Raw genomic sequence first — 25,482 nt, forward strand, 5'->3', positions numbered from 1 at the left:
CTGCCGTTTATCATTAAAATGAAAAAAGGCCACTGGTCTTTTCCGGATTCATAAGAATAAGATTGAGGTTAAGGAAGCCAAATTCGCTCTAAATGATTTTCACCATCCTGAGTCGTAATCTATGTGAGTGAAAAAAAGATATCGTGGAAAGTTTGGGAACATTAAAATTTAACACTGGTAAGACGGTTCTAGACAACTCTATATACATGTCCTTTTGGAAAAAGGTTTTTTGAAAAATAATATACTAAAAAACTCTATTTCATGATGGAAGGCAGTCCAATCTGATGTAAATTTTAGGAAACGTCAGTGAAGAGGTATCGTGAAGCCCCTTGAAGCGGTTTTGTGGCTTTAAGAGGAGGCCTCTCCAGTGGTCGTTTTTATTGCTGAGAGATAAATTAAATAAACAGATAAGCAATTTTAGCTAGAGTTATAAGTGAACAAGGCGAATCCAGTATTTTCTTAAGAAGGCATGCTGTTTAGTGGCTACAGCCATGGAGAATTTCTAAAAAAAAGAAAAAAAAAGGTGCTTATTTTCAAGTAAACAAGCTCTTTTAATATCACTGAATTATCATATATGGTTAGAATGTTTTTTTTTCTTACTACGTTTTATGTTTTATTTCATCTTTTTGAATATATATTGTGTGAATAAGACACAGCGTTGAAGATAAATCGTCCAAAATGATGGTAGCTCATAGATTGTGAAACTAAAAGAGAGCTCTTTGATGTTTATCAGTTTGAAGTGACATATGGAGTCATGAGCCCTGAGAACATGACAAAAAAAACCCTAGAAATTTTTTTTTTTTTTGAGAAACTCAAAGGTTGTTGCTTATTTTGATGTTCCGCTGTCTAATCAAAGTTAGCACTACTTTGTTTGCTTTTGTTTGCTATGGAAAACAGCCAGAACAGTCATTGATAATGAAATTATGCTAAAGAAGGTGTTATCCAACCTCCAGCTTATTCAGGACACGTGCAAGATATTTTCCTCACGCATAAGTTATAAACATTATATTTCAAACTTAGGTAAATTAAAACGTTCTAAAATGTACAGACAAATGGAGCCTTGTTTTACTAACGAAAATTAAAATAAATACGTTATATTTTATTAGAAATAATTATTCTGAACTCAGTAACACGCACAATATTCATTTTTGCATTTTCTATATTCTCATTCTGATGAATAATTCATTAATATCCTATTTTAAAATTCCTTTATCTTTTTAACACCCAGCAAGAACAACAACAATAACAACAACAACAAAATATTATGCAGGCTTACTCCCCGAGTAAGCGAAAATGAAGATTGTTTTGCAAATTAGTTGATTATATTATTTACAAACTCTGAAGAACAAGTAAATATATAGAGAGATAGATCCACTTAAAACATGTTATGCACTCTCCGTTATTAGATAAATATTGCAAATTGATCATCAACAAAAGATTTGGAGACGTAGTCGGTTTTTAAAAGTAAAATCTTCGCTATGAATAAATGGTTTGACTGACGACGGCTTAAATTATATACGCATAAAGACTGTGTCTATCTGTGTGTATATGACTTTGGGTATAAGTATAATTATAAGTAAATGTATGTATGCACCCATATATGTTTATATATATATATATATATATATATATATATATATATATATATATATATATATATATATATATATATATGTATATATTTATCTGATATATATGTAATTTACCACTAATATAAACAAAACTGTGTTTTTCTTCTAACACTTTATAATTTTATTTTATTTTATTCATTAAACATCAGCAACTCATATTCATAAAGTATTGCTCAAGTCATCGAAATAAAATTCTAGTTTCCTTTCGCAATGTCACAAGACTTAACGAAGGTCTTCTTCGGAAAGAAGCGACTATAAAAGCAAGAGGCCGCCTTCCACCGGCAGACACTCACTCACAAGTGGCCACGGTGAACACCCACGAGCAACAATGAAGTTCCTGGTCAGTATATCAAAGAGAAATATAGTTACTTGTAAATTTTCTAGTTTCTAAATGCATAGATCAGAGCAGGAACATCATTATTTACCAGGATGTTTTTTTGGGTCTTGTATGACAAACGACACATTTGCAATCTTCTAAATACTACTTGCTACCCGTCAAAGTGCTGACGATTTACACCGGGAAGTTATTTGCTTCCTTTTTTATATATCAAAGCTTTAAAGATATGTCCCTAATAAAGTCATATAGCTTATTTTCAAATATTTTCTTATTAAAGCCAAATGTTTGAAGTTGATGATAATATATCCCCACTTTAGCCATAAAATACTAAAAGAAATAGCTACTAGTTTATTTTACTCTTTGAAGAATCTCTTGCTCACTATTACATATTAGTTTATGGAAATCTTTATACTACTCTCTTCATTTTTAAAGAGGATTTTCAAAGTGCTTTACAAATTTTCCAGGTAATTGTGCTGGCGGCGGCTTCTGCTTGCGCTGCTGCAATTGAAAAGCGAGATGCAGAGCCAGACCATGGGTATCGCAACTACTACCCTTACTACCCAAGACCCTATGGTTACAATCACTACCATCACAAGAGATCTGCCGAGCCTGAACCAGAGGCTGGATACTACCATGTCTACCATTCTTATCCTCACCATCACGAAAAGAGGTCTGCCAATCCTTACGCCTATGCTGAGCCTTACCCTTATCCTTACCCTTACGCAGAACCTTCCAATAACTATGGCTACTATGGCTATCCTGGCCCATACTATAGCTACCCTTCCTATTACTCAGGTTAAGGAGAACTTGACTGCTGGTCTCAGTGGAGCATAAATGTGGATTTTCTGTTGTTGCTGATTCAGAAGCGTTTCATGTAAAGACAAACGATTGAATTAAAATACTGCACAATATATTTGGTTTTTATTTCAATACTTTTTATGTAGAGTTTTATCATTTATTGTCTTCCTTTCCTAATTAATTGTAACGCTTGCAATGATGGTGACTCACCCTATGAGGTTTGTTGTCTTGTATGAATGATAACATTGCAATGATTGGTATGATATTACATTGATCTATTTATCTTTTGCATTTACAATACATTGGAAGATTTCATACAAAAGAGGAGAATGACATAATATTTTGATGTGGAAAACGTTCTTCACCAAGGGTGAAAAACATCTGAGGTCAGATGTGTTAATAAGGGACATTTTCACTGAACAGGCAATCTTGGTAACTCGGGTCAAGATCTCACCAGAATTAGGTGCCACCAAAACAGCAATAGTAACATCTAACAAGTGTCAGTAGGTAGATATGTCAACCTGCCTAGAAATAAAAGGAAAATAGACTATCGTTGGTGATATGCGAAACACGTTTGTAATTTTGCAACATGGTAAATATGCAGTGGAGAGCACACACATGGATATATATGTATACAATATATATATATATATATATATATATATATATATATATATATATGTATATGTATATATATATATATATATATATATATAAGATATATATAATATATATATATATATATATATATATATATTGTTATTACTCTCAATAACCATTATATATAACTTATTTTCTGTAATTCGATGCTTTAGAAGTAAATTGGACGTATTTATTACCTCCATAGTTTTTTCATAAAATACTTGTTCCACCACTTGGGTAATATTCCTGAATTATTTACTTATAACTATCTCCTCCGTACCAATTTTGATAATTCGAAAAGCGTTTTCTTCTTCTACAAGTTGTTTATGTGTTCTGTTTGCGACTCTTGAGTATTTGCTCTTTAATTATCGTGGTAAGTCCTTAGGACACGTCAGTGAAGAGGCATCACGAAGCCCCGAAGCGTTTTTGTGGCTTTAAGAGAAGCCTCACCAGTAGTCGTTTTAATTCCTGAGATATAAATTAAATCAACAGATACACAATTTTAGCAAGGGTAATAAATGAGCCAGGTGAATGCAGTATTTTCTCAAGGCCTGCTGTTTAATGACTACATCCAAGGAGAGTTTCTAATAAAAAATATTGTGTTTATTTTTTTATATAAGCTCTTTTAATGTCACTGAATTATTTTATATGGTTAGAATGTTTTTTGCTACGTTTTACTTTTTATTTTATCTTTGAGTGCTTTCTTTTTAAATATATATTGTGGGACAGTAAGACACCCGGCAGGAGAAAAATCGTTCAAAATAATGGTTGCTCATAGATTGTGAAACTAAAAGAGAGGTCTTTAATGTTTATTAGTTATAATTGACATGTGGAGTTATGAGCTCTGAGAACAAGACAAAAAAAATGTTGGAAAATGTTTTTTTCTTCTGTTATCTAATCAAAATTAGAACTCTTTTTTTGCTTTTGTTTGCCAGGAAAAACCACCAGAATGGACACCAATAATGAAATTATGTTGAACAAGACGTGATCCGACGTCCAGCTTACTTAGGACGCGTGCAAGATTTTCCCGTCACGCATAAGTTATAAACATTATATTTCAAACTTACTGAGCATTTTAGGGCTGTGTCTAATCGATTTTCATCGATAAAATCTTACCAAAGTATCTGGTATGGATCGTATTTTGGAAAAAGCTATTTGAAACCACGGACTAATTGGCAAAAATATGCAGTAATGTCTAATGTGAATAATTAAGGCACTTTCAGAGTAAATCAAAGAAATGTGAGAGGAAACTTAGCTAAATTTAGTTGGCACCCCGAGAGAGGCTAGTTGTGACATAAACTATGACGTCAGACGTTAGAGCAGGGTTCCAGTAGTGTGAATCACAAATATTTAACACTTTTAGAATAAGTATTAAAGGAAAGGCTAGACAAATCTACATATGACAATATCACTATTTTCATTTTACAGTTTTATGTTGACTATAGGAATACATAGCAGTTATAACACTATTTCTATTTACCTTTTGAATCAGCTACACAAGACTTTTGGAATTGGTGAAATAGAATCATATTGAACGAAAATACGATAATTTAGAGGTGGTTGGTACGATATTTTGCCCTAATGTAACCTTAAATAATAGTAAGCACCGCCGACAACAGAGCGAGGGCAGCCGATCGTCATTGGTCAAAGCCAGGGTATACGTAATTGCTGCTTCACCCATGACAAGCCCATCAAATTGTCCTCATGGCTTCAAGACTGCTTTCATGTTACGTGTTTTTTGCAGCATGCAACAAAGAAAGAATCCTATGCGTCATATGCTAATTATTAACAGGTAAGTGGTTAATAAGGCGATGCACAAACACCAAACGATTTAGACAAGAGGACAAAAGTGACCTATATACAAACATTTTGTTTATAATAAGGTATTTTTGATTTTTCAGACCAAGATGAAACAATGGCTGAATTTGCTTGACTAATAAACTATCTCACTGATTAGCTGCAACGACTATCTTTGATAACTTGCCTATTCTACTGACCTACTTACACACACACACACACACACACACACACACACACACACACACACACACACACACATATATATATATATATATAGATATATATATATATATTATATATTATAAATTTCATTTATTTATTATGTGTTTATGCATTTAAGTATGTATCATAGCTGTCTATATATGTGCAGGTATACCGCATATGTATTTATGTATGTTCTATCACCCTCTTCCCTGATGTCGAGGTGTGAATAATAAAAATAATGATGAAGATTATAATATCAATAACAAGAATAATGATAATAACAGTAATGAATATTAATGTAATTATTATTATTATGATTAATAATATCATTATCAACACTTTATGTGGCCGTGTGCATAGGAAAAACAATTTATGTTAAATAATGCATTTTTATTCATTAGCTAAACACTGGTCTTTATCCACATAGACCCTAAGACCGTTTGGCAAATTTTGCGGGTATCAGAACGATACTTCACGTATCCTTGAAACTAGGGGGTAACAAAGGTTTTCACAGAGACTGTGTAAGACTTGATGCATATTTCAAATCAACAGAAACGTGGATTGCGCCATGGAACTGTATTACAAAATTATTATTCTCATTTAATGCCCATTCCTTAATTGTACTCTACTTGGGAGTTTGAATGTGTGAAAGAATTTAAGAATTCCATATACTACTGTTACTACTACTACTACCAACATGTGAGTCTTCATTCATAAAGTATATACGTGGGATATCTAGTAACGTACGTCACTATAGACTATGTGTGTCTATCTGTGTGTATATGACGTTGGGTATAAGTATAAGTAAATATATATATGCACACACATCACACACATGTTTTACTATATATATATACTAATATATACATATTTATTATATAATATACAGTATAATATATTATATATAGTATATTTAATATATGTGTGTGTGTGTGTGTGTGGTGGTGTGTCTGTGTGTGTCTGTGTGTTGTGTGTGTGTGTATTTATCTAATATATATGTAATTTGCCTCTAATATAAACGAAATAATGATTTATTTTTAACACTTTAAAATTTCTTTTTTATTGCATTCATTAAACATCAACAACTCATTCATATAGTGTCGCTCAAGTCATCTCAATGATTATCGATATGATAAGATGAGAACAGTATTGGGACCAAAACTCTGGTTTCCTTTCACAATGTCACAAGACAACGAAGGTCTTCTTCGGAAAGAAGCGACTATAAAAGCAAGATTCCGCCTTCCACCGGCAGACACTCACTCACAAGTGGCCACGGTGAACACCCACGAGCAACAATGAAGTTCCTGGTCAGTATGTCAAAAAGATATATAGTACCTTGTAAATTTTCTCGTTTCTAATACGATAGATCAGAGCAGGCACAACATTATTTACCAGGAAGTTTGTTTGGGTCTTTTATGACAAACGGCACATTTGCAGTCGTCTAAATACTGCTTGCTATCCGTCAAAGTGCTGACGATTTATCACGGGAAATGATTTGCTTGCTATGTTGCTACTAATTTTCTACTGATTGACTATGAGGTGAAAAGTTTAAATGACATTTATCTCTATCTGAAAAAAGAAAATTTCTAAAGAACTTCAAATGAGTACTTTCTGGTTTCCTTTATATATCACCGCTTTTAAGATTATGTGCATAATAAAGTCCTTTAACTTACTTTCAAACATTATCTTATAAGAGCTAAGTGTTGGACGTTGATGATAACATGTCCCCACTTTAGCCATAAAATAGTAAAAGAAATAGTTATTAGTTTATTTCACCTTTTGAAGTATCCCTTACTCACTATTACATATTAGTATATGCAATTTTTATACTATCCCCTACATTTTGAAAGGAGAATATTTTCACAGTGCTTTACAAAATTTCCAGTAATTGTGCTGGTGGCGGCTTCTGCTTGCGCTGCTGCAATTGAAAAGCGAGATGCAGAGCCAGACCATGGGTATCGCAACTACTACCCTTACTACCCAAGACCCTATGGTTACAATCACTACCCTCACAAGAGATCTGCCGGAGCCAGAACCAGAGGCTGAGCTTCCCCCTCCTATGGATACTACCCTGTCTACCATTCTTATCCTCACCATCACGGAAAGAGGTCTGCCGATCCTTACGCTTATGCTGAGCCTTACCCTTATCCTTACCCCTATGCAGAACCTTCTAATAACTATGGCTACTATGGCTATCCTGGCCCATACTACGGTTAAGGAGAACTTGACTGCTGGTCTCAGTGGAGCATAAATGTGGATTTTCTGTTGTTGCTGATTCCGAAGTGTTTCATGTAAAGACAAACGATTGAATTAAAATACTGCAAAATCTATTTAGTTTTTATTTCAATGCTTTTTATATTGAGTTTATAACTGATTGTCTTGCTTTCCTATTTTACTGTAATGTTTGCAGTGACGGTGACTCACCTTGTGAGGTTTGTTGCCTTGCATTTATGATAATATTACAATGATGATAGTATATTTCATTAATCTCTTTATAATGTGCATTCACAAAGCATTGGAAGATCTCATACAAAACAGGAGAATGACCTTATTTTTTATATGTTGGTGAGGGACAACATTTTTAACTAAATAAGAGACCTCGATAACTCAGGTCAAGATCTCAGTAACATTAACATCTAAGAAGAGTCAGTAGGCAGATTATGTCAACCTGCCTAGAAATACAAAAGGAAAATGAACTATCGTTGGTGTTATGCGAAAAAAGTTTGTAAATTTGCAACATACGTAGTTAACTACACAATGAAGTGCACACAAATATATATATATATATATATATATATATATATATATATATATATATATAATATAATCATATATATATATGAACAGCATAGTGAACCCTACCACAAACCAACAATACAAGGGCCATAGTCTACTATAAAAGATACGTTTCATGCTGATGTCAGCACATCCTCAGTTTATACTACAATCAAAATATTGAATACATCATTCATTAAGATTAATTTACACAAAAAGATCTTAACTACGCACAACATCTGAAGTTAAAAGGGGAAAGATAAAAAAATTTAACAACCAATTCGAGAGCAGAGAAATGAAGGGATGACAGCGAAACGGCCACACACGCCCAAAGAAACTCCAAGAGAAGAGAGACGAGTAGAGAGAGAGAGAGAGAGAGAGAGAGAGAGAGAGGTATTTACATTCAAAGCAGGAAAGAGGTGCTTTATATACAACGACTCAAAAGTAGTCCAATATGCAGTTTTACTCGTCGTGCCTATAATGGAAAATTGGCCCCTTTTGATGGGAATTTTGCATTTTGATGAGTTTATTCTGATATTTGAAAACTCCGGGCTCGAGATCCTAGATCCTGTTATATAGCTTAATCCCAAGTGGTTCTCTTAGCGGACCTGCAGTAACCTTCGCGAGGAACCAACGTAACTTCCAAGACATCTTGGGTACTCATATTTGTATTCAACGTTTGACCTCATGAAGTCCTGCTGTTAATCATTAAAATGAAAAAAAGCCACTGGTCTTTTCGGATTCATAAGAATAAGATTGAGGTTAAGGAAGCCAAATTCGCTCTAAATGATTTTCAAAATCCTTAGTCGTAATCCATGTGAGTGAAAAAGAGGTATCGTAGTAAACATGGAAAATTTGGGAACATTAAAATTTAACACTGGTAAGACGGTTCTAGACAACTCTATATACAAGTCCTTTTGGAAAAAGGTTTTTTGAAAAATAACATACTAAAAACTCTATTTCATGATGGAAGGCAGTCCAATCTGATGTAAATTTTAGGAAACGTCAGTGAAGAGGTATCGTGAAGCCCCTTGAAGCGGTTTTGTGGCTTTAAGAGGAGGCCTCACCAGTAGTCGTTTTTATTGCTGAGAGATAAATAAACAGATAAGTAAGTTTAGCTAGAGTTATAAGTGAACAAGGCGAATCCAGTATTTTCTTAAGAAGGCATGCTGTTTAGTGGCTACATCCAAGGAGAATTTCTCAAAAAAAAAAAAAAAAAAGGAATGGTGTTTATTTTTAAGTATACAAGCTCTTTTAATATCACTGAATTATCATATATGGTTAGAATGTTTTTTTTCTTACTACGTTTTACGTTTTATTTCATCTTTTTGAATATATATTGTGTGAATAAGACACAGCGTTGAAGATAAATCGTCCAAAATGATGGTAGCTCATAGATTGTGAAACTAAAAGAGAGCTCTTTGATGTTTATCAGTTTGAAGTGACGTATGGAGTCATGAGCCCTGAGAACATGACAAAAAAAACCCCCTAGAAATTTTTTTTTTTTTTTTGAGAAACTCAAAGGTTGTTGCTTATTTTGATGTTCCGCTGTCTAATCAAAGTTAGCACTACTTTGTTTGCTTTTGTTTGCTATGGAAAACAGCCAGAACAGTCATTGATAATGAAATTATGCTAAAGAAGGTGTTATCCAACCTCCAGCTTATTCAGGACACGTGCAAGATATTTTCCTCACGCATAAGTTATAAACATTATATTTCAAACTTAGGTAAATTAAAACGTTCTAAAATGTACAGACAAATGGAGCCTTGTTTTGCTAACGAAAATTAAAATAAATACGTTATATTTTATTAGAAATAATTATTCCGAACTCAGTAACACGCACAATATTCATTTTTGCATTTTCTATATTCTCATTCTGATGAATAATTCATTAATATCCTATTTTAAAATTCCTTTATCTTTCTAACACCCAGCAAGAACAACAAACAATAACAACAACAACAACAAAATATTATGCAGCTACTCCCCGAGTAAGCGAAAATGAAGATTGTTTTGCAAATTAGTTGATTATATTATTTACAAACTCTGAAGAACAAGTAAATATATAGAGAGATAGATCCACTTAAAACATGTTATGGCGACTCTCCGTTATTAGATAAATATTGCAAATTGATCATCAACAAAAGATTTGGAGACGTAGTCGGTTTTTAAAAGTAAAATCTTCGCTATGAATAAAATGGTTTTTTGACTGACGACGGCTTAAATTATATACGCATAAAAGCTGTGTCTATCTGTGTGTATATGACTTGGGTATAAGTATAATTATAAGTAAATGTATGTATGCACCCATGTATGTTTATATATATATAGATATATTATATATAATATTATATATATATATATATATATAGATTAAGTATATTTATGCTTAATATATGGTAATTTACCACTAATATAAACAAAACTGGTTGTTTTTTTTTTTTTTCTTCTAAAACTTTATAATTTTATTTTATTTATTCATTAAACATTCAGCGAACTCATATTCATAAAGTATTGCTCAAGTCATCTAAATAAATTCTAGTTTCCTTTCGCAATGTCACAAGACTTAACGAAGGTCTTCTTCGGAAAGAAGCGACTATAAAGCAAGAGGCCGCCTTCCACCGGTTCAGACACTCACTCACAAGTGGCCACGGTGAGTGCACCCACGAGCAACAATGAAGTTCCTGGTCAGTATAATCAAAGAGAAATATAGTTACTTGTAAATTTTCTTAGTTTCTAAATGCATAGATCAGAGCAGGAACATCATTATTTACCAGGATGTTTTTTTTGGGTCTGTATGACAAACGACACATTTGCAATCTTCTAAATACTACTTGCTACCCGTCAAAGTGCTGACGATTACACCGGGAAGTTATTTGCTTCCTTTTTTATATATCAAAGCTTTAAAGATATGTCCCTAATAAAGTCATATAGCTTATTTTCAAATATTTTCTTATTAAAGCCAAATGTTTGAAGTTGATGATAATATATCCCCACTTTCCAGCCATTAAAACACTAAAAGAAATAAATAGCTACTAGTTTATTTTACTCTTTGAAGAATCTCTTGCTCACTATTACATATTAGTTTATGGAAATATAACTACTCTTCTTCATTTTTAAAGAGGATTTTCAAAGTGCTTTACAAATTTTCCAGGTAATTGTGCTGGCGGCGGCTTCTGCTTGCGCTGCTGCGCAATTGAAAGCGAGATGCAGAGCCAGACCATGGGTTATCGCAAACTACTACCCTTACTACCCAAGACCCTATGGTTACAATCACTACCATCATCACAAGAGATCTGCCGAGCCAGACCAGAGATGGATACTACCATGTCTACCATTCTTATCCTCACCATCACGGAAAGAGGTCTGCCGATCCTTACGCCTATGCTGAGCCTTACCCTTTCCCCCTTATCCTTACCCTTTACGCAGAACCTTCCAATAACTATGGCTACTATGGCTTATCCTGGCCCATACTATAGCTACCTTCCTATTACTCAGGTTAAGGAGAACTTGATGCTGGTCTCAGTTGGAGCATAAATGTGGATTTTCTGTTGTTGCTGATTCAGAAGCGTTTCATGTAAAGACAAACGATTGAATTAAAATACTGCACAATATATTTGGTTTTTATTTCAATACTTTTTATGTAGAGTTTTATCATTTATTGTCTTCCTTTCCTAATTAATTGTAACGCTTGCAATGATGGTGACTCACCCCATGAGGTTTGTTGTCTTGTATGAATGATAACATTGCAATGATTGGTATGATATTACATTGATCTATTTATCTTTTGCATTTACAATACATTGGAAGATTTCATACAAAAGAGGAGAATGACATAATATTTTGATGTGGAAAACGTTCTTCACCAAGGGTGAAAAACATCTGAGGTCAGATGTGTTAATAAGGGACATTTTCACTGAATAAGGGACCTTGGTAACTCGGGTCAAGATTTCACCAGAATTAGGTGCCCCCAAAACAGCAATAGTAACATCTAACAAGTGTCAGTAGGTAGATATATCAACCTGCCTAGAAATAAAACGGAAATAGACTATCGTTAGTGATATGCAAAACACGTTTGTAATTTTGTAACATAGTAAATAGGCAGTGGAGAGCACACACATGGATATATATGTATATATACACTATATATATATATATATATATATACATATATATATATATATATATAATATATATATATATATATATATTTATATACATAGTATATATATATATATATATATATATATATATATATTATATATAATATATACATATATATATTGTTATTACTGTCAATAACCATCATATAACTTATTTTCTGTAATTCGATGCTTTAGAAGTACATTGGACGTATTTATTACCTCCATAGTGTTTTCATAAAATACTTGTTCCACCTCTTGGGTAATATTCCTGAATTATTTTCTGATAACTATCTCCTCAATACCAATTTTGATCATTCGAAAAGCGTTTTCTTCTTCTACAAGTTGTTTATGTGTTCTGTTTGCGACTCTTGAGTTTTTGCTTTTTAATTATCGTGGTACGTCCTTAGGAAACGTCAGTGAAGAGGCATCACGAAGCCCCGAAGCGTTTTTGTGGCTTTAAGAGAAGCCTCACCAGTAGTCGTTTTAATTCCTGAGATATAAATTAAATCAACAGATAAACAATTTTAACAAGAGTAATAAATGAGCCAGGTGAATGCAGTATTTTCGCATGGCTTGCTGTTTAATGACTACATCCAAGGAGAGTTTCTAATAAAAAATATTGTGTTTATTTTTTATATAAGCTCTTTTAATGTCACTGAATTATTTTATATGGTTAGAATGTTTTTTGCTACGTTTTACTTTATATTTTATCTTTGAGTGCTTCCTTTTTAAATATATATTGTGTGACAGTAAGACACCGCGCAGAAGAAAAATCGTTCAAAATAATGGTTGCTCATCAATTGTGAAACTAAAAGAGAGCTCTTTAATGTTTATTATTTATAATTGACGTAGAGTTATGAGCTCTGAGAACATGACAAAAAGAATGTTGGAAAAAGTTTTTTTCTTCTGTTATCTAATCAAAATTAGAACGATTTATCTTGCTTTTGTCTGCCAGGGAAAACCACCAGAATGGACACCAATAATGAAATTATGTTGAACAAGACGTGATCCGACTTCCAGCTTACTCAGGACGTGTGCAAGATTTTCCCCTAACGCATAAGTTATAAACATTATATTTCAAACTTACTAGTGCATTTCAGGGCCGTGTTTAATCGATTTTCGTCGACAAAATCTTACCAAAGTATCTGATATGAATCGTATTTTGGAAAAAGCCATTTGAAACCACGGCCTAATTGGCAAAAATATGCAGTAATGTCTAATGTGGATAATTGAGGCGCTTATTAGAGTAAATGAAAGAAATGTATGTGGAAACTTAGCTAAATTTAATAGGCACCCTGAAAGAAGCTAGTTGTGACATAAACTATGACATCAGACGTTAGAGCAGGGTTCCAGTAGTGTGAATCACAAATATTTAACACTCTTTTAGAATAATTATTAAAGGAAAGGGTAGACAAATCTACATTTGGCAATATCACTATTTTCATTTTACAGTTTTATGTTGACTATAGGAATATATTGCAGATATAACACTTCCAAGACATCTTGGGTACTCATATTTGTATTCAACGTTTGACCTCATGAAGAACTGCCGTTTATCATTAAAATGAAAAAAGCCACCTATTTTTTTCGGATTCATAAGAATAAGATTGAGCTTGAGGAAGCCAAATTCGCTCTAAATAATTTTCACCATCCTGAGTCGTAATCTATGTGAGTGAAAAGGAGGTATCGTGGAAAGTTTGGGAACATTAAAATTTAACACTGGTAAGACGGTTCTAGACAAATCTATATACAAGTCCTTTTGGAAAAAGTTTTTTTGAAAAATAATATACTAAAAAACTCTATTTCATGATGGAAGGCAGTCCAATCTGATGTAAAGTTTAGGAAACGTTAGTGAAGAGGTATCGTGAAGCCCCTTGAAGCAGTTTTGTGGCTTTAAGAGGAGGCCTCTCCAGTGGTCGTTTTTATTGCTGAGAGATAAATTAAATAAACAGATAAGCAATTTTAGCTAGAGTTATAAGTGAACAAGGCGAATCCAGTATTTTCTTAAGAAGGCATGCTGTTAAGTGGCTACAGCCATTGAGAATTCCTAAAAAAAAGAAAAGAAAGGTGTTTATTTTTAAGTAAACAAGCTCTTTTAATATTACTGAATTACCATATATGGTTAGAAAGTTTTTTTTTCTTACGTTTTACGTTTTATTTCATCTTTTTGAATATATATTGTGTGACTAAGACACAGCGTTGAAGATAAATCGTTCAAAATAATGGTAGCTCATAGATTGTGAAACTAAAAGAGAGCTCTTTGATGTTTATCAGTTTGAAGTGACATATGGATTCATGAGCCCTGAGAACATGACAAAAAAAAACCCCTAGAAATTTTTTTTTTTTTTTTTTTTTTTTGAGAAACTCAAAGGTTGTTACTTATTTCGATGTTCCGCTGTCTAATCAGAGTTAGCACTACTTTGTCTGCTTTTGTTTGCTATGGAAAACAGCCAGAAAAGTCATCGATAATGAAATTATGCTAAAGGTGTTATCCAACCTCCAGGTTATTCAGGACACGTGCAAGATATTTTCCTCAGGTAAATTAAAACGTTCTAAAATGTACAGACTAATGGAGCCTTGTTTTACTAACGAAAATTAAAATAAATACGTTATATTTTATTAGAAATAATTTTTTTGATCTTATTAACATACACATTATTCATTTTCTACATTCTCTCTCTATAGAATAAATCATTAATATACTATCTTAAAATTCCTGTATCTTTCCTAACATCCAGCAAGAACAACAACAATAACAACAACAACAACAACAAAATATTTTGTAGGCTTACTCCCCTAGTAAGCGAAAATGAAGATTGTTTTGCAAATGTAGTTGATTAAATTATTTAGAAACTCTGAAGAACAAATAAATATATAGAGAGATAGTTAGATAGATCCACTTAAAACATGTGATGTACTCTCCGTAATTAAATAAATATTGTAAATTGATCATCAACAAAAGATTTGGAGATGTAGTCGGTTTTTAAAAGTAAAATCTTCGCTATGAATAAATGGTTTGACTGACTACGGCTTAAATTATATACGCATAAAGACTGTGTGTCTATCTGTGTGTATATGACTTTGGGTATAAGTATAATTATAAGTAAATGTATGTATGCACCCATTATGTTTATGATATATATATATATATATATATATATATATATATATATAGATATATATAATATATATAAGTAATTTGCCTCTAATATAAACAAAATAGTGTTTTTCTTCTAACACTTTATAATTTTATTTTATTCTATTCATTAAACATCAACAACTCATATTCATAAACCATTGCTCAAGTCATCTAAATCATTGTAGATATGACAATAAGAAGATAACATTGGGACTAAAATTCTGGTTCCATTTCGCAATGTCACAAGACTTAACGAAGGTCTCCTCCTGAAAGAAGCGACTATAAAAGCAAGAGTCCGACTTCCACCGCAGAAACTCACTCACAAGTGGCCACGGTGAGCACCCACGAGCAACAATGAAGTTCCTGGTCAGTATGTCAAAAAGAGTTATAATTACTTGTATATTTTCTAGTTTCTAATATCATAGATTTAAGTAGGCACAACATTATTTACCAGGAAGTTTGTTTGGGTCTTGTATCACAGTAAAAACATTTGCAATATTCTAAATACTGCTTGATTTTTATTATTGAGTTACTAGGAAATGAGTACTTTCTGGCTCCTTTATATATGAAAGCTTTTAAGATTATGTCCATACTAAAGTCATATAGTTTACTTTCAAATATTTTCTTATTAAAGCCAAATGTTTGAAGTTGATGATAATATATCACCACTTTGGCCATAAAATAGTAAAAGAAATAGTCATTAGTTTAATTTTACTTTTTGAAGTGTCTCTTGCTCACTATTACATATTAGTATATGGAAATCTTTATACTACCTCTTCAATTTGAAAGAAGCCTTTCTAAGTGCTTTACATAATTTCCAGGTAATTGTGCTGGTGGCGGCTTTTGCTTGCGCTGCTGCAATTAAAAAGCGAGATGCAGAGCCAGACCATGGGTATCACAACTACTACCCTTACTACCCAAGACCCGATGGTTACAATCACTACCCTCACAAGAGATCTGCCGAGCCAGAACCAGAGGCTGAGGCTTCCCCCTCCAATGGATACTACCCTGTCTACCATTCTTATCCTCACCATCACGGAAAGAGGTCTGCCGATCCTTATGCTTATGCTGAGCCTTACCCTTATCCTTACCCTTACGCAGAACCTTCCAATAACTATGGCTACTATGGCTATCCTGGCCCATACTACGGTTAAGGAGAACTTGACTGCTGGTCTCAGTGGGGCATAAATATGGATTTTCTGTTGTTGTTGATTCCGAAGTGATTCATGTAAACACAAACGACTGAATTAAAATACTGCAAAATCTATTTGGTTTTTATTTCAATGCTTTTTATATTGAGTTTTATAACTGATTGTCTTGCTTTCCTATTTTACTGTAATGTTTGCAGTGACGGTGACTCACCCGGTGAGGTTTGTTGTCTTGCATTTATGATAACATTACAATGATAGACATGACATTACATTAATCTATTAATCATGTGCATTCACAAAGCATTGGAAGATCTCATACAAAACAGGAGAATGACCTTATTTTTTATGTGTTGGTGAGGGACAACATTTTAACTAAATAAGAGACCTCGATAACTCAGGTCAAGATCTCAGTAACATTAACACCTAAGAAGGGTCAGTAGCATATTATGTCAACCTGCCTAGAAATAAAAGGAAAATAAACTTCGTTAGTGTTACGCGAAAAAAGTTTGTAAATTTGTAACATACGTAGTAGCTACACAATGAAGTACACACAAAGGCATATATATAATATATATATATATATATATATATATATATATATATATATATATATAGAACAGCATAGTGAACCCTAACACAAACCAACAAGACAAGGGCCATAGTCTACTATAAAAGATACGTTTCATGCTGATGTCAGTACATCCTCAGTTTATACTACAATCAAAGTATTAAATACATCATTCACTAAGATTTAGTCACACATAAAAATCCTAACTACGGACAAAATTTCAAGTAAAAAGGGGAAAGATAAAAAAAATTTAACAACCAATTCGAGAGCAGAGAAATGAAGGGATGACAGCCAAACGGCCACACACCCCCAAAGAAACTCATGCCAGAGAGAGAGAGAGAGAGAGAGAGAGAGAGAGAGAGAGAGAGAGAGAGAGGTATTTACATTCAAAGCGGGAAAGAGGTGCTTTATATACAACGACTCAAAAGTAGTCCAATATGCAGTTTTGCTCGTCATGCCTATAAAGGAAAATTGGCTATTTTCGATGGGAATTTTGCATTTTGATGAGTTTATTCTGATATTTGAAAACTCCGGGCTCGAAATCCTAGATCCTGTTGTATAGCTTAATCCCAAGGGGTTCTGATAGCGGACCTGCAGTAACCTTCGCGAGGAACCAACGTAATTTCCAAGACATCTTGAAAGTCCAGCAGTTTATCATTAAAATGAAAAAAAAGCAAATGGTATTTTTCGGATTCATAAGAATAAGATTGAGCTTGAGGAAGCCAAATTCGCTCTAAATGATTTTCACCATCCTGAGTCGTAATTTATCTGAGTGAAAAAGAGGTATCGTAGTAAACATGGAAAGTTTGGGAACATTAAAATTTAACACTGGTAAGACGGTTCTAACAACTCTATATACAGGTCCTTTTGGAAAAAGAGTTTTTGAAAAATAATATATTAAAAACTCTATTTCATGATGGAAGGCAGTCCAATCTGATGTAAATTTTAGGAAACGTCAGTGAAGAGGCATCGTGAAGCCCCGAAGCGGTTTTGTGGCTCTAAGGGGAGGTCTCTCCTGTGGTCGTTTTTATTGCTGAGAGATAAATTGAATAAACAGATAAGCAATTTAGCAAGAAATAAATGAGCCAGGTGAATCCAGTATTTTCTTAAGAAGGCATGCTGTTTAGTGGCTACATCCAAGTAGAGTTTCTGAAAAAAAAGACAAAAAATTGTGTTTTTTTTAAAGTATACAAGCTCTTTTAATATCACTGAATTATTATATATGGTTAGAATGTTTTTACTACGTTTTACTTTTTATTTCATCTTTTTAAATATATATTGTGTGACTAAGACACAGCTTTGAAGATAAATCGTCCAAAATAATTGTGAAACTAAAAAGAGCTCTTTGATGTTTACCAATTTGAAGCGATATATGGAGTCATGAGCCTTGAGAACATGACAAAAAAAAAAAAAAAAAAAAAAAAACTTAGAAAAAATTATTTTCTGGAGAAACTAAAGTCAAAGGTCGTTGCTTATTTTGATGTTCCGCTATCTAATCAAAGTTAGCACTACTTTGTTTGCTTTTGTCCGCTGTGGAAAACAGCCAGAACAGCCACCGATAATGAAATTATGCTAAACAAGGTGTTATCCAACCTCCAGCTTATTCGGGAAACGTGCAAGATTATCTCCTCATACATAGGTTATAAACATTATATTTCAAACTTAGGTAAATTAAAACATGCTAAAATGTACAGACAAATGGAGCCTTATTTTACCAACGAAAATTAAAATAAATACGTTATATTTTATTAGAAATAATTTTTTTGAACTGATTAACCTACACATTATTCATTTTCTACATTCTCTCTCTAAAGAATAAATCATTAATATAATATCCTAAAATTCCTGTATCTTTCCTAACACTCAGCAAGAACAACAACAATAACAACAACAACAAAATATTTTGTAGGCTTACTCCCCGAGTAAGCGAAAATGAAGATCGTTTTGCAAATGTAGTTGATTAAATTATTTCCAAACGCTGAGAAACAAGTAAATATATAGAGAGATAGTTAGATAGATCCACTTAAAACATGTGATGTACTCTCCGTAATTAAATAAATATTGTAAATTGATCATCAACAAAAGATTTGGAGATGTAGTCGGTTTTTAAAAGTAAAATCTTTGCTATGAATAAATGGTTTGACTGACCACGGCTTAAATTATATACATATAAAGACTGTGTGTCTATCTGTGTGTATATGACTTTGGGTATAATTTATAATTATATTCCTTACTTAGATGAATTAAAACGTGCTGAAGTCTATGGATAAATGGACCCTTGTTTTGCCAATGAAGATTAAAATAAATACGTTATATGTGTTTAGAAATAATTCTTCTGTCATTTTTAACATGCACATTTAATTTTTACATTTTCACTCTAATAAATAAACCATGAATTCCTGTATCTTTAACTCAATGCAAAATTTCTTTTTCAGACCTTATCAGGCTCTTCTATAGACCTTTCCTACCCCCAGCAAGAAAAAAGAACAACAACAAAGTGGTATGTAGGCTTACTCCCAGAGTAAGCGAAAATGAAGATCGTTTTGCAAAATTAGACGATTAAATTATCTCAAAACACTGAAGAACATGTATGTAAATATGTATAGAGAGATAGTTAGATAGATCCACTTAAAACAGGTTTTGTACTCTCCGTAATTAAATAATTATTATAAACTGATTATCAGCCAAAGATCTGGAGATGCTGTAAGTTGTTACAAGTAAAATCTTAGCTATGAATAAATGGTTCGACTGACCACTGATATTAATTTATATGTACCGATATATGTATCCATAAGGACAGTGTGTGTCTATTCGTGTGTATATGACTTTCGATGTAAGTATAAATAAATAAATATATACACATACATGTATATATGCATATATATAATGCTATATATACATATACAATATTTATGTAATCTCTCTCAATGGTAAATAAAATAGTGTTTTTCTTCTAACACTTTACAATTCCACTTCTTTTTTCATTCCATTCTTAAACATCAGCAACTCATATTCATATAATATCGCTGAAGTCATCTCAATAATTATCAAAATGACGATATTAAAAAAAATGCCAAACAAAATTCTGGTTTCCTTTCGCAATGTCACAAGACTTAACGAAGGTCTTCTCCTGAAAGAAGCGACTATAAAAGCTAGGTTCCGCCTTCCACCGGCAGACACTCACTCACAAGTGGCCACGGTGAACACCCACGAGCAACAATGAAGTTCCTAGTCAGTATGTCAAAAAGATATATAGTACCTTGTAAATTTTCTCGTTTCTAATACAATAGATCAGAGCAGGCACAACATTATTTACCAGGAAGTTTGTTTGGGTCTTTAATCACAGTAAAAACATTTGCAATATTCTAAATACTGCTTGATTTTTATTATTGAGTTACTAGGAAATGAGTGCTTTCTGGCTCCTTTATATATGAAAGCTTATAAGATTATGTCCATACTAAAGTCATATAGTTTACTTTCAAATATTTTCTTATTAAAGCCAAATGTTTGAAGTTGATGATAATATATCACCACTCTGGCCATGAAATAGTAAAATAAATAGTTATTAGTTTAATTTTACCTTTTGAAGTGTCTCTTGCTCACTATTACATATTAGTATATAGAAATCTTTATACTACCTCTTCAATTTGAAAGAAGCCTTTCTAAGTGCTTTACAAAATTTCCAGGTAATTTTGCTGCTTGCGGCTTTTGCTTGCGCTGCTGCAATTGAAAAGCGAGATGCAGAGCCAGACCATGGGTATCACAACCACTGTCCCTACTACCCAAGACCCTATGGTTACAATCACTACCCTCACAAGAGATCTGCCGAGCCAGAAGCAGAGGCTGAGGCTTCCCCCTCCAATGGATACTACCCTGTCTACCATTCTTATCCTCACCATCACGGAAAGAGGTCTGCCGATCCTTACGCTTATGCTGAGCCTTACCCTTATCCTTACCCTTACGCAGAACCTTCCAATAACTATGGCTACTATGGCTATCCTGGCCCATACTAGGTTAAGGAGAACTTGACTGCTGGTCTCAGTGGAGCATAAATATGGATTTTCTGTTGTTGCTGATTCCGAAGTGTTTCATGTAAAGACAAACGATTGAATTAAAATACAGCAAAATCTATTTGGTTTTTATTTCAATGCTTTTCTTATTGAGTTTTATAACTGATTGTCTTGCTTTCCTATTTTACTGTAATGTTTGCAGTGACGGTGACTCACCCGGTGAGGTTTGTTGCCTTTCATTTATGATAACATTACAATGATTGACATGACATTACATTAATCTATTTATCATGTGCATTCACAAAGCATTGGAAGATCTCATACCAAACAGGAGAATGACCTTATTTTTTATGTGTTGGTGAGGGACAACATATAACTAAATATGAGACCTCGATAACTCAGGTCAAGATATCAGTAACATTAACACCTAAGAAGGGTCAATAGCAGATTATGTCAACCTGCCTAGAAATAAAAGGAAAATAAACTTTCGTTTTGGTGTTTATGCGAAAAAAGTTTGTCAAATTTGTAACAATACGTAGTAGCTCCACAATGAAAGTCAACACAAAGGCAATTATTATATATATATAATATATTATATTATATATATTAATATATAATATATAATATTATATATATATTTATATTATATATTATATATATTATATTCCCTTTTGTGTGCACTTCAATTGTGTAGCTACTACGTATTTGTTACAACAAAACTTTTTTTCGCATAACACCAACGAAAGTTTATTTTATTTTCCTTTATTTCTAGCAGGTTGAATAAAAAAAATTCTGTATTGACCCTTCTTAGGTGTTAATGTTACTGATATTCTTGACCTGAGTTATCGAGGTTCATATTTAGTTATATTCTGTCCCTCACCAAACATAAAAATAAGGTCATTCTCCTGTTTGGTATGAGAATTTCAATGCTTTGTGAATGCACATGATTAAATAGATTAATGTTAATGTCATGTCAATCATTTAAATGTTATCATTAAATGAAGGCAACCAACCTCACCGGGGTAGGTCCACCGTCACTGGCAAAACATTAGTAAAACAAAAGGGAAAGAAGACAATCAGTATAAATCCAAAATAAAGAAAACATTGAATAAAAAACCAAATAGATTTTTGAAATAAAAACCAAATAGATATATATATTATTAATTATATATATATATATTATATATATATATATATATATATATATATAACAGCATAGTGAACCCTAACGCAAACCAACAAGACAAGGGCCACAGTCTACTATAAAAGATACGTTTCATGCTGATGTCAGCACATCCTCAGTTAATTCTACAATCAATGTATTAAATACATCATTCATTAAGATCTAGTTACACATAAAAATTATAACTACGCACAAAATCTCAAGTAAAAAGGGGAAAGATAAATGTAACAACTAATTCGAGAGCATAGAAATGAAGGGATGACAGCGAAACGGCCACACACGCCCAAAGAAACTCATGCCAGAGAGAGAGAGAGAGAGAGAGGCAGAGAGAGAGAGAGAGGTATTTACATTCAAAGCGGGAAAGAGGTGCTTTATATACAAGGACTCTAAAGTAGTCCAATATGCAGTTTTGCTCGTCGTGTCTATAATGGAAAATTGGCTTTTTTCGATGGGAATTTTGCATTTTGATGAGTGTATTCTGATATTCGAAAATTCCGGGCTCGAAATCCTAGATCCTGTTATATAGCTTAATTCCAAGTGGTTCTCTTAGCGGACCTGCAGTAACCTTCGCGAGGAAACAACGTAACTTCCAAGACATCTTGGGTACTCATATTTGTATTCAACGTTTGCCCTCATGAAGTCCTGCCGTTTATCATTAAAATGAAAAAAGGCCACTGGTCTTTTCCGGATTCATAAGAATAAGATTGAGGTTAAGGAAGCCAAATTCGCTCTAAATGATTTTCACCATCCTGAGTCGTAATCTATGTGAGTGAAAAAAAGGTGTCGTGGAAAGTTTGGGAACATTAAAATTTAACACTGGTAAGACGGTTCGAGAGAACTCTATATACAAGTCCTTTTGGAAAAAGGTTTTTTGAAAAATAATATACTAAAAACTCTATTTCATGATGGAAGGCAGTCCAATCTGATGTAAATTTTAGGAAACGTCAGTGAAGAGGTATCGTGAAGCCCCTTGAAGCGGTTTTGTGGCTTTAAGAGGAGGTCTCTCCAGTGGTCGTTTTTATTGCTGAGAGATAAATTAAATAAACAGATAAGCAATTTTAGCTAGAGTTATAAGTGAACAAGGCGAATCCAGTATTTTCTTAAGAAGGCATGCTGTTTAGTGGCTACATCCAAGGAAAATTTCTAAAGAAAAAAAAAATGGTGTTTATTTTTAAGTATACAAGCTCTTTTAATATCACTGAATTATCATATATGGTTAGAATTTTTTTTTTTTTACTACGTTTTACGTTTTATTTCATCTTTTTAAATATATATTGTGTGACTAAGACACAGAGTTGAAGATAAATCGTTCAAAATAATGGTAGTTTATAGATTGTGAAACTAAAAGAGAGCTCTTTGATGTTCAGGAGTTTGAAGTGACATATGGAGTCATGAGCCCTGAGAACATGACAAAAAAAAAAAAAAACCCTAGAAATTTTTATTTTTTTATTTTGAGAAACTCAAAAGTTGTTGCTTTTTTTGATGTTCCGCTATCTAATCAAAGTTAGCACTACTTTGTCTGCTTTTGTTTGCTATGGAAAACAGCCAGAAAAGTCATCGATAATGAAATTATGCTAAAGAAGGTGTTATCCAACCTCCAGCTTATTCAGGACACGTGCAAGATATTTTCCTCACGCATAAGTTATAAACATTATATTTCAAACTTAGGTAAATTTAAACGTGCTAAAATGTACAGACAAATGGAGCCTTGTTTTACTAACGAAAATTAAAATATATACGTTATATTTGATTAGAAATATTTTTTTTAACTGATTAACATGCACATTATTAATTTTCTACATTCTCTCTCTAAAGAATAAATCCTTAATTTAATATACTAAAATTCCTGTATCTTTCCTAACATCCAGCAAGAACAACAACAATAACAACAACAACAAAATATTTTGTAGGCTTACTCCCCGAGTAAGCGAAAATGAAGATTGTTTTGCAAATGTAGTTGATTAAATTATTTACAAACTCTGAAGAACAAGTAAATATATAGAGAGATAGATCCACTTAAAACATGTTATGTTTCTACGTTATTAAATAAATATTGCAAATTGATCATCAACAAAATATTTGGAGATGTAGTCGGTTTTTAAAAGTAAAATCTTTGCTATGAATAAATGGTTTGACTGACTACGGCTTAAATTATATACACATAAAGACTGTCTATCTGTGTGTATATGACTTTGGGTATAAGTATAAATTATTATATTCCTTATTCGATGAATTAAAACGTGCTGAAGTCTATGGATAAATGGACCCTTGTTTTGCCAATGAAGGTTAAAATAAATACGTTTTATGTGTTTAGAAATAATTCTTCTGTCATTTTTAACATGCACATTTAATTTTTACATTTTCACTCTAATAAATAAAACATGAATTCCTGTATCTTTAACTCAATGCAAAATTTCTTTTTCAGACCTTATCAGGCTCTTCTATAGAACTTTCCTACCCCCAGCAAGAAAAAAGAACAACAACAAAGTGGTATGTAGGCTTACTCCCAGAGTAAGCGAAAATGAAGATCGTTTTGCAAAATTAGACGATTAAATTATTTCCAAACACTGAAGAACATGTATGTAAATATGTATAGAGAGGTAGTTAGATAGATCCACTTAAAACAGGTTTTGTACTCTCCGTAATTAAATAGTTATTATTAACTGATCATCAACTAAAGATCTGGAGATGCTGTAAGGTTTTACAAGTGAAATCTTAGCTATGAATAAATGGTTCCACTGACCACTGATATTACTTTATATGTACTGATATATGCATCCATAAGGACAGTGTGTGTCTATTCGTGTGTATATGACTTTCGGTATAAGTATAAATAAATAAATATATACACATACATGTATATATGCATATATATAATGCTGTATATATATACATATACAATATTTATGTAATCTCTCTCAATGATAAATAAAATAGTGTTTTTCTTCTAACACTTTACAATTCCACTTCTTTTTTCATTCCATTCTTAAACATCAGCAACTCATATTCATATAATATCGCTGAAGTTATCTCAATAATTATCAAATTGACGATATAAAAAAAATGCCAACCAAAATTCTGGTTTCCTTTCGCAATGTC

The 25,482-nt window shown here is 32.6% G+C and overlaps 2 protein-coding genes across 2 annotated transcripts; both read left to right on the forward strand.

Moving 5' to 3' along the window:
• The first annotated feature begins 1,917 nt into the window (after window positions 1-1,917).
• On the forward strand, window positions 1,918-2,879 carry LOC135218424 (uncharacterized histidine-rich protein DDB_G0274557-like). Its single transcript, XM_064254731.1, has 2 exons — window positions 1,918-1,971; window positions 2,433-2,879. The coding sequence occupies exons 1-2, from the start codon at window positions 1,960-1,962 to the stop codon at window positions 2,766-2,768; spliced, it is 348 nt and encodes a 115-aa protein (XP_064110801.1). The 5' UTR covers window positions 1,918-1,959; the 3' UTR covers window positions 2,769-2,879.
• Window positions 2,880-20,369: 17,490 nt separating this feature from the next.
• LOC135218471 (uncharacterized histidine-rich protein DDB_G0274557-like) lies at window positions 20,370-21,321 on the forward strand. Its single transcript, XM_064254796.1, has 2 exons — window positions 20,370-20,421; window positions 20,877-21,321. The coding sequence occupies exons 1-2, from the start codon at window positions 20,410-20,412 to the stop codon at window positions 21,201-21,203; spliced, it is 339 nt and encodes a 112-aa protein (XP_064110866.1). The 5' UTR covers window positions 20,370-20,409; the 3' UTR covers window positions 21,204-21,321.
• The last annotated feature ends 4,161 nt before the right edge of the window (window positions 21,322-25,482 follow it).

Source organism: Macrobrachium nipponense, chromosome 9, assembly GCF_015104395.2.
Source record: "Macrobrachium nipponense isolate FS-2020 chromosome 9, ASM1510439v2, whole genome shotgun sequence".
NCBI lineage: Eukaryota > Metazoa > Arthropoda > Malacostraca > Decapoda > Palaemonidae > Macrobrachium > Macrobrachium nipponense.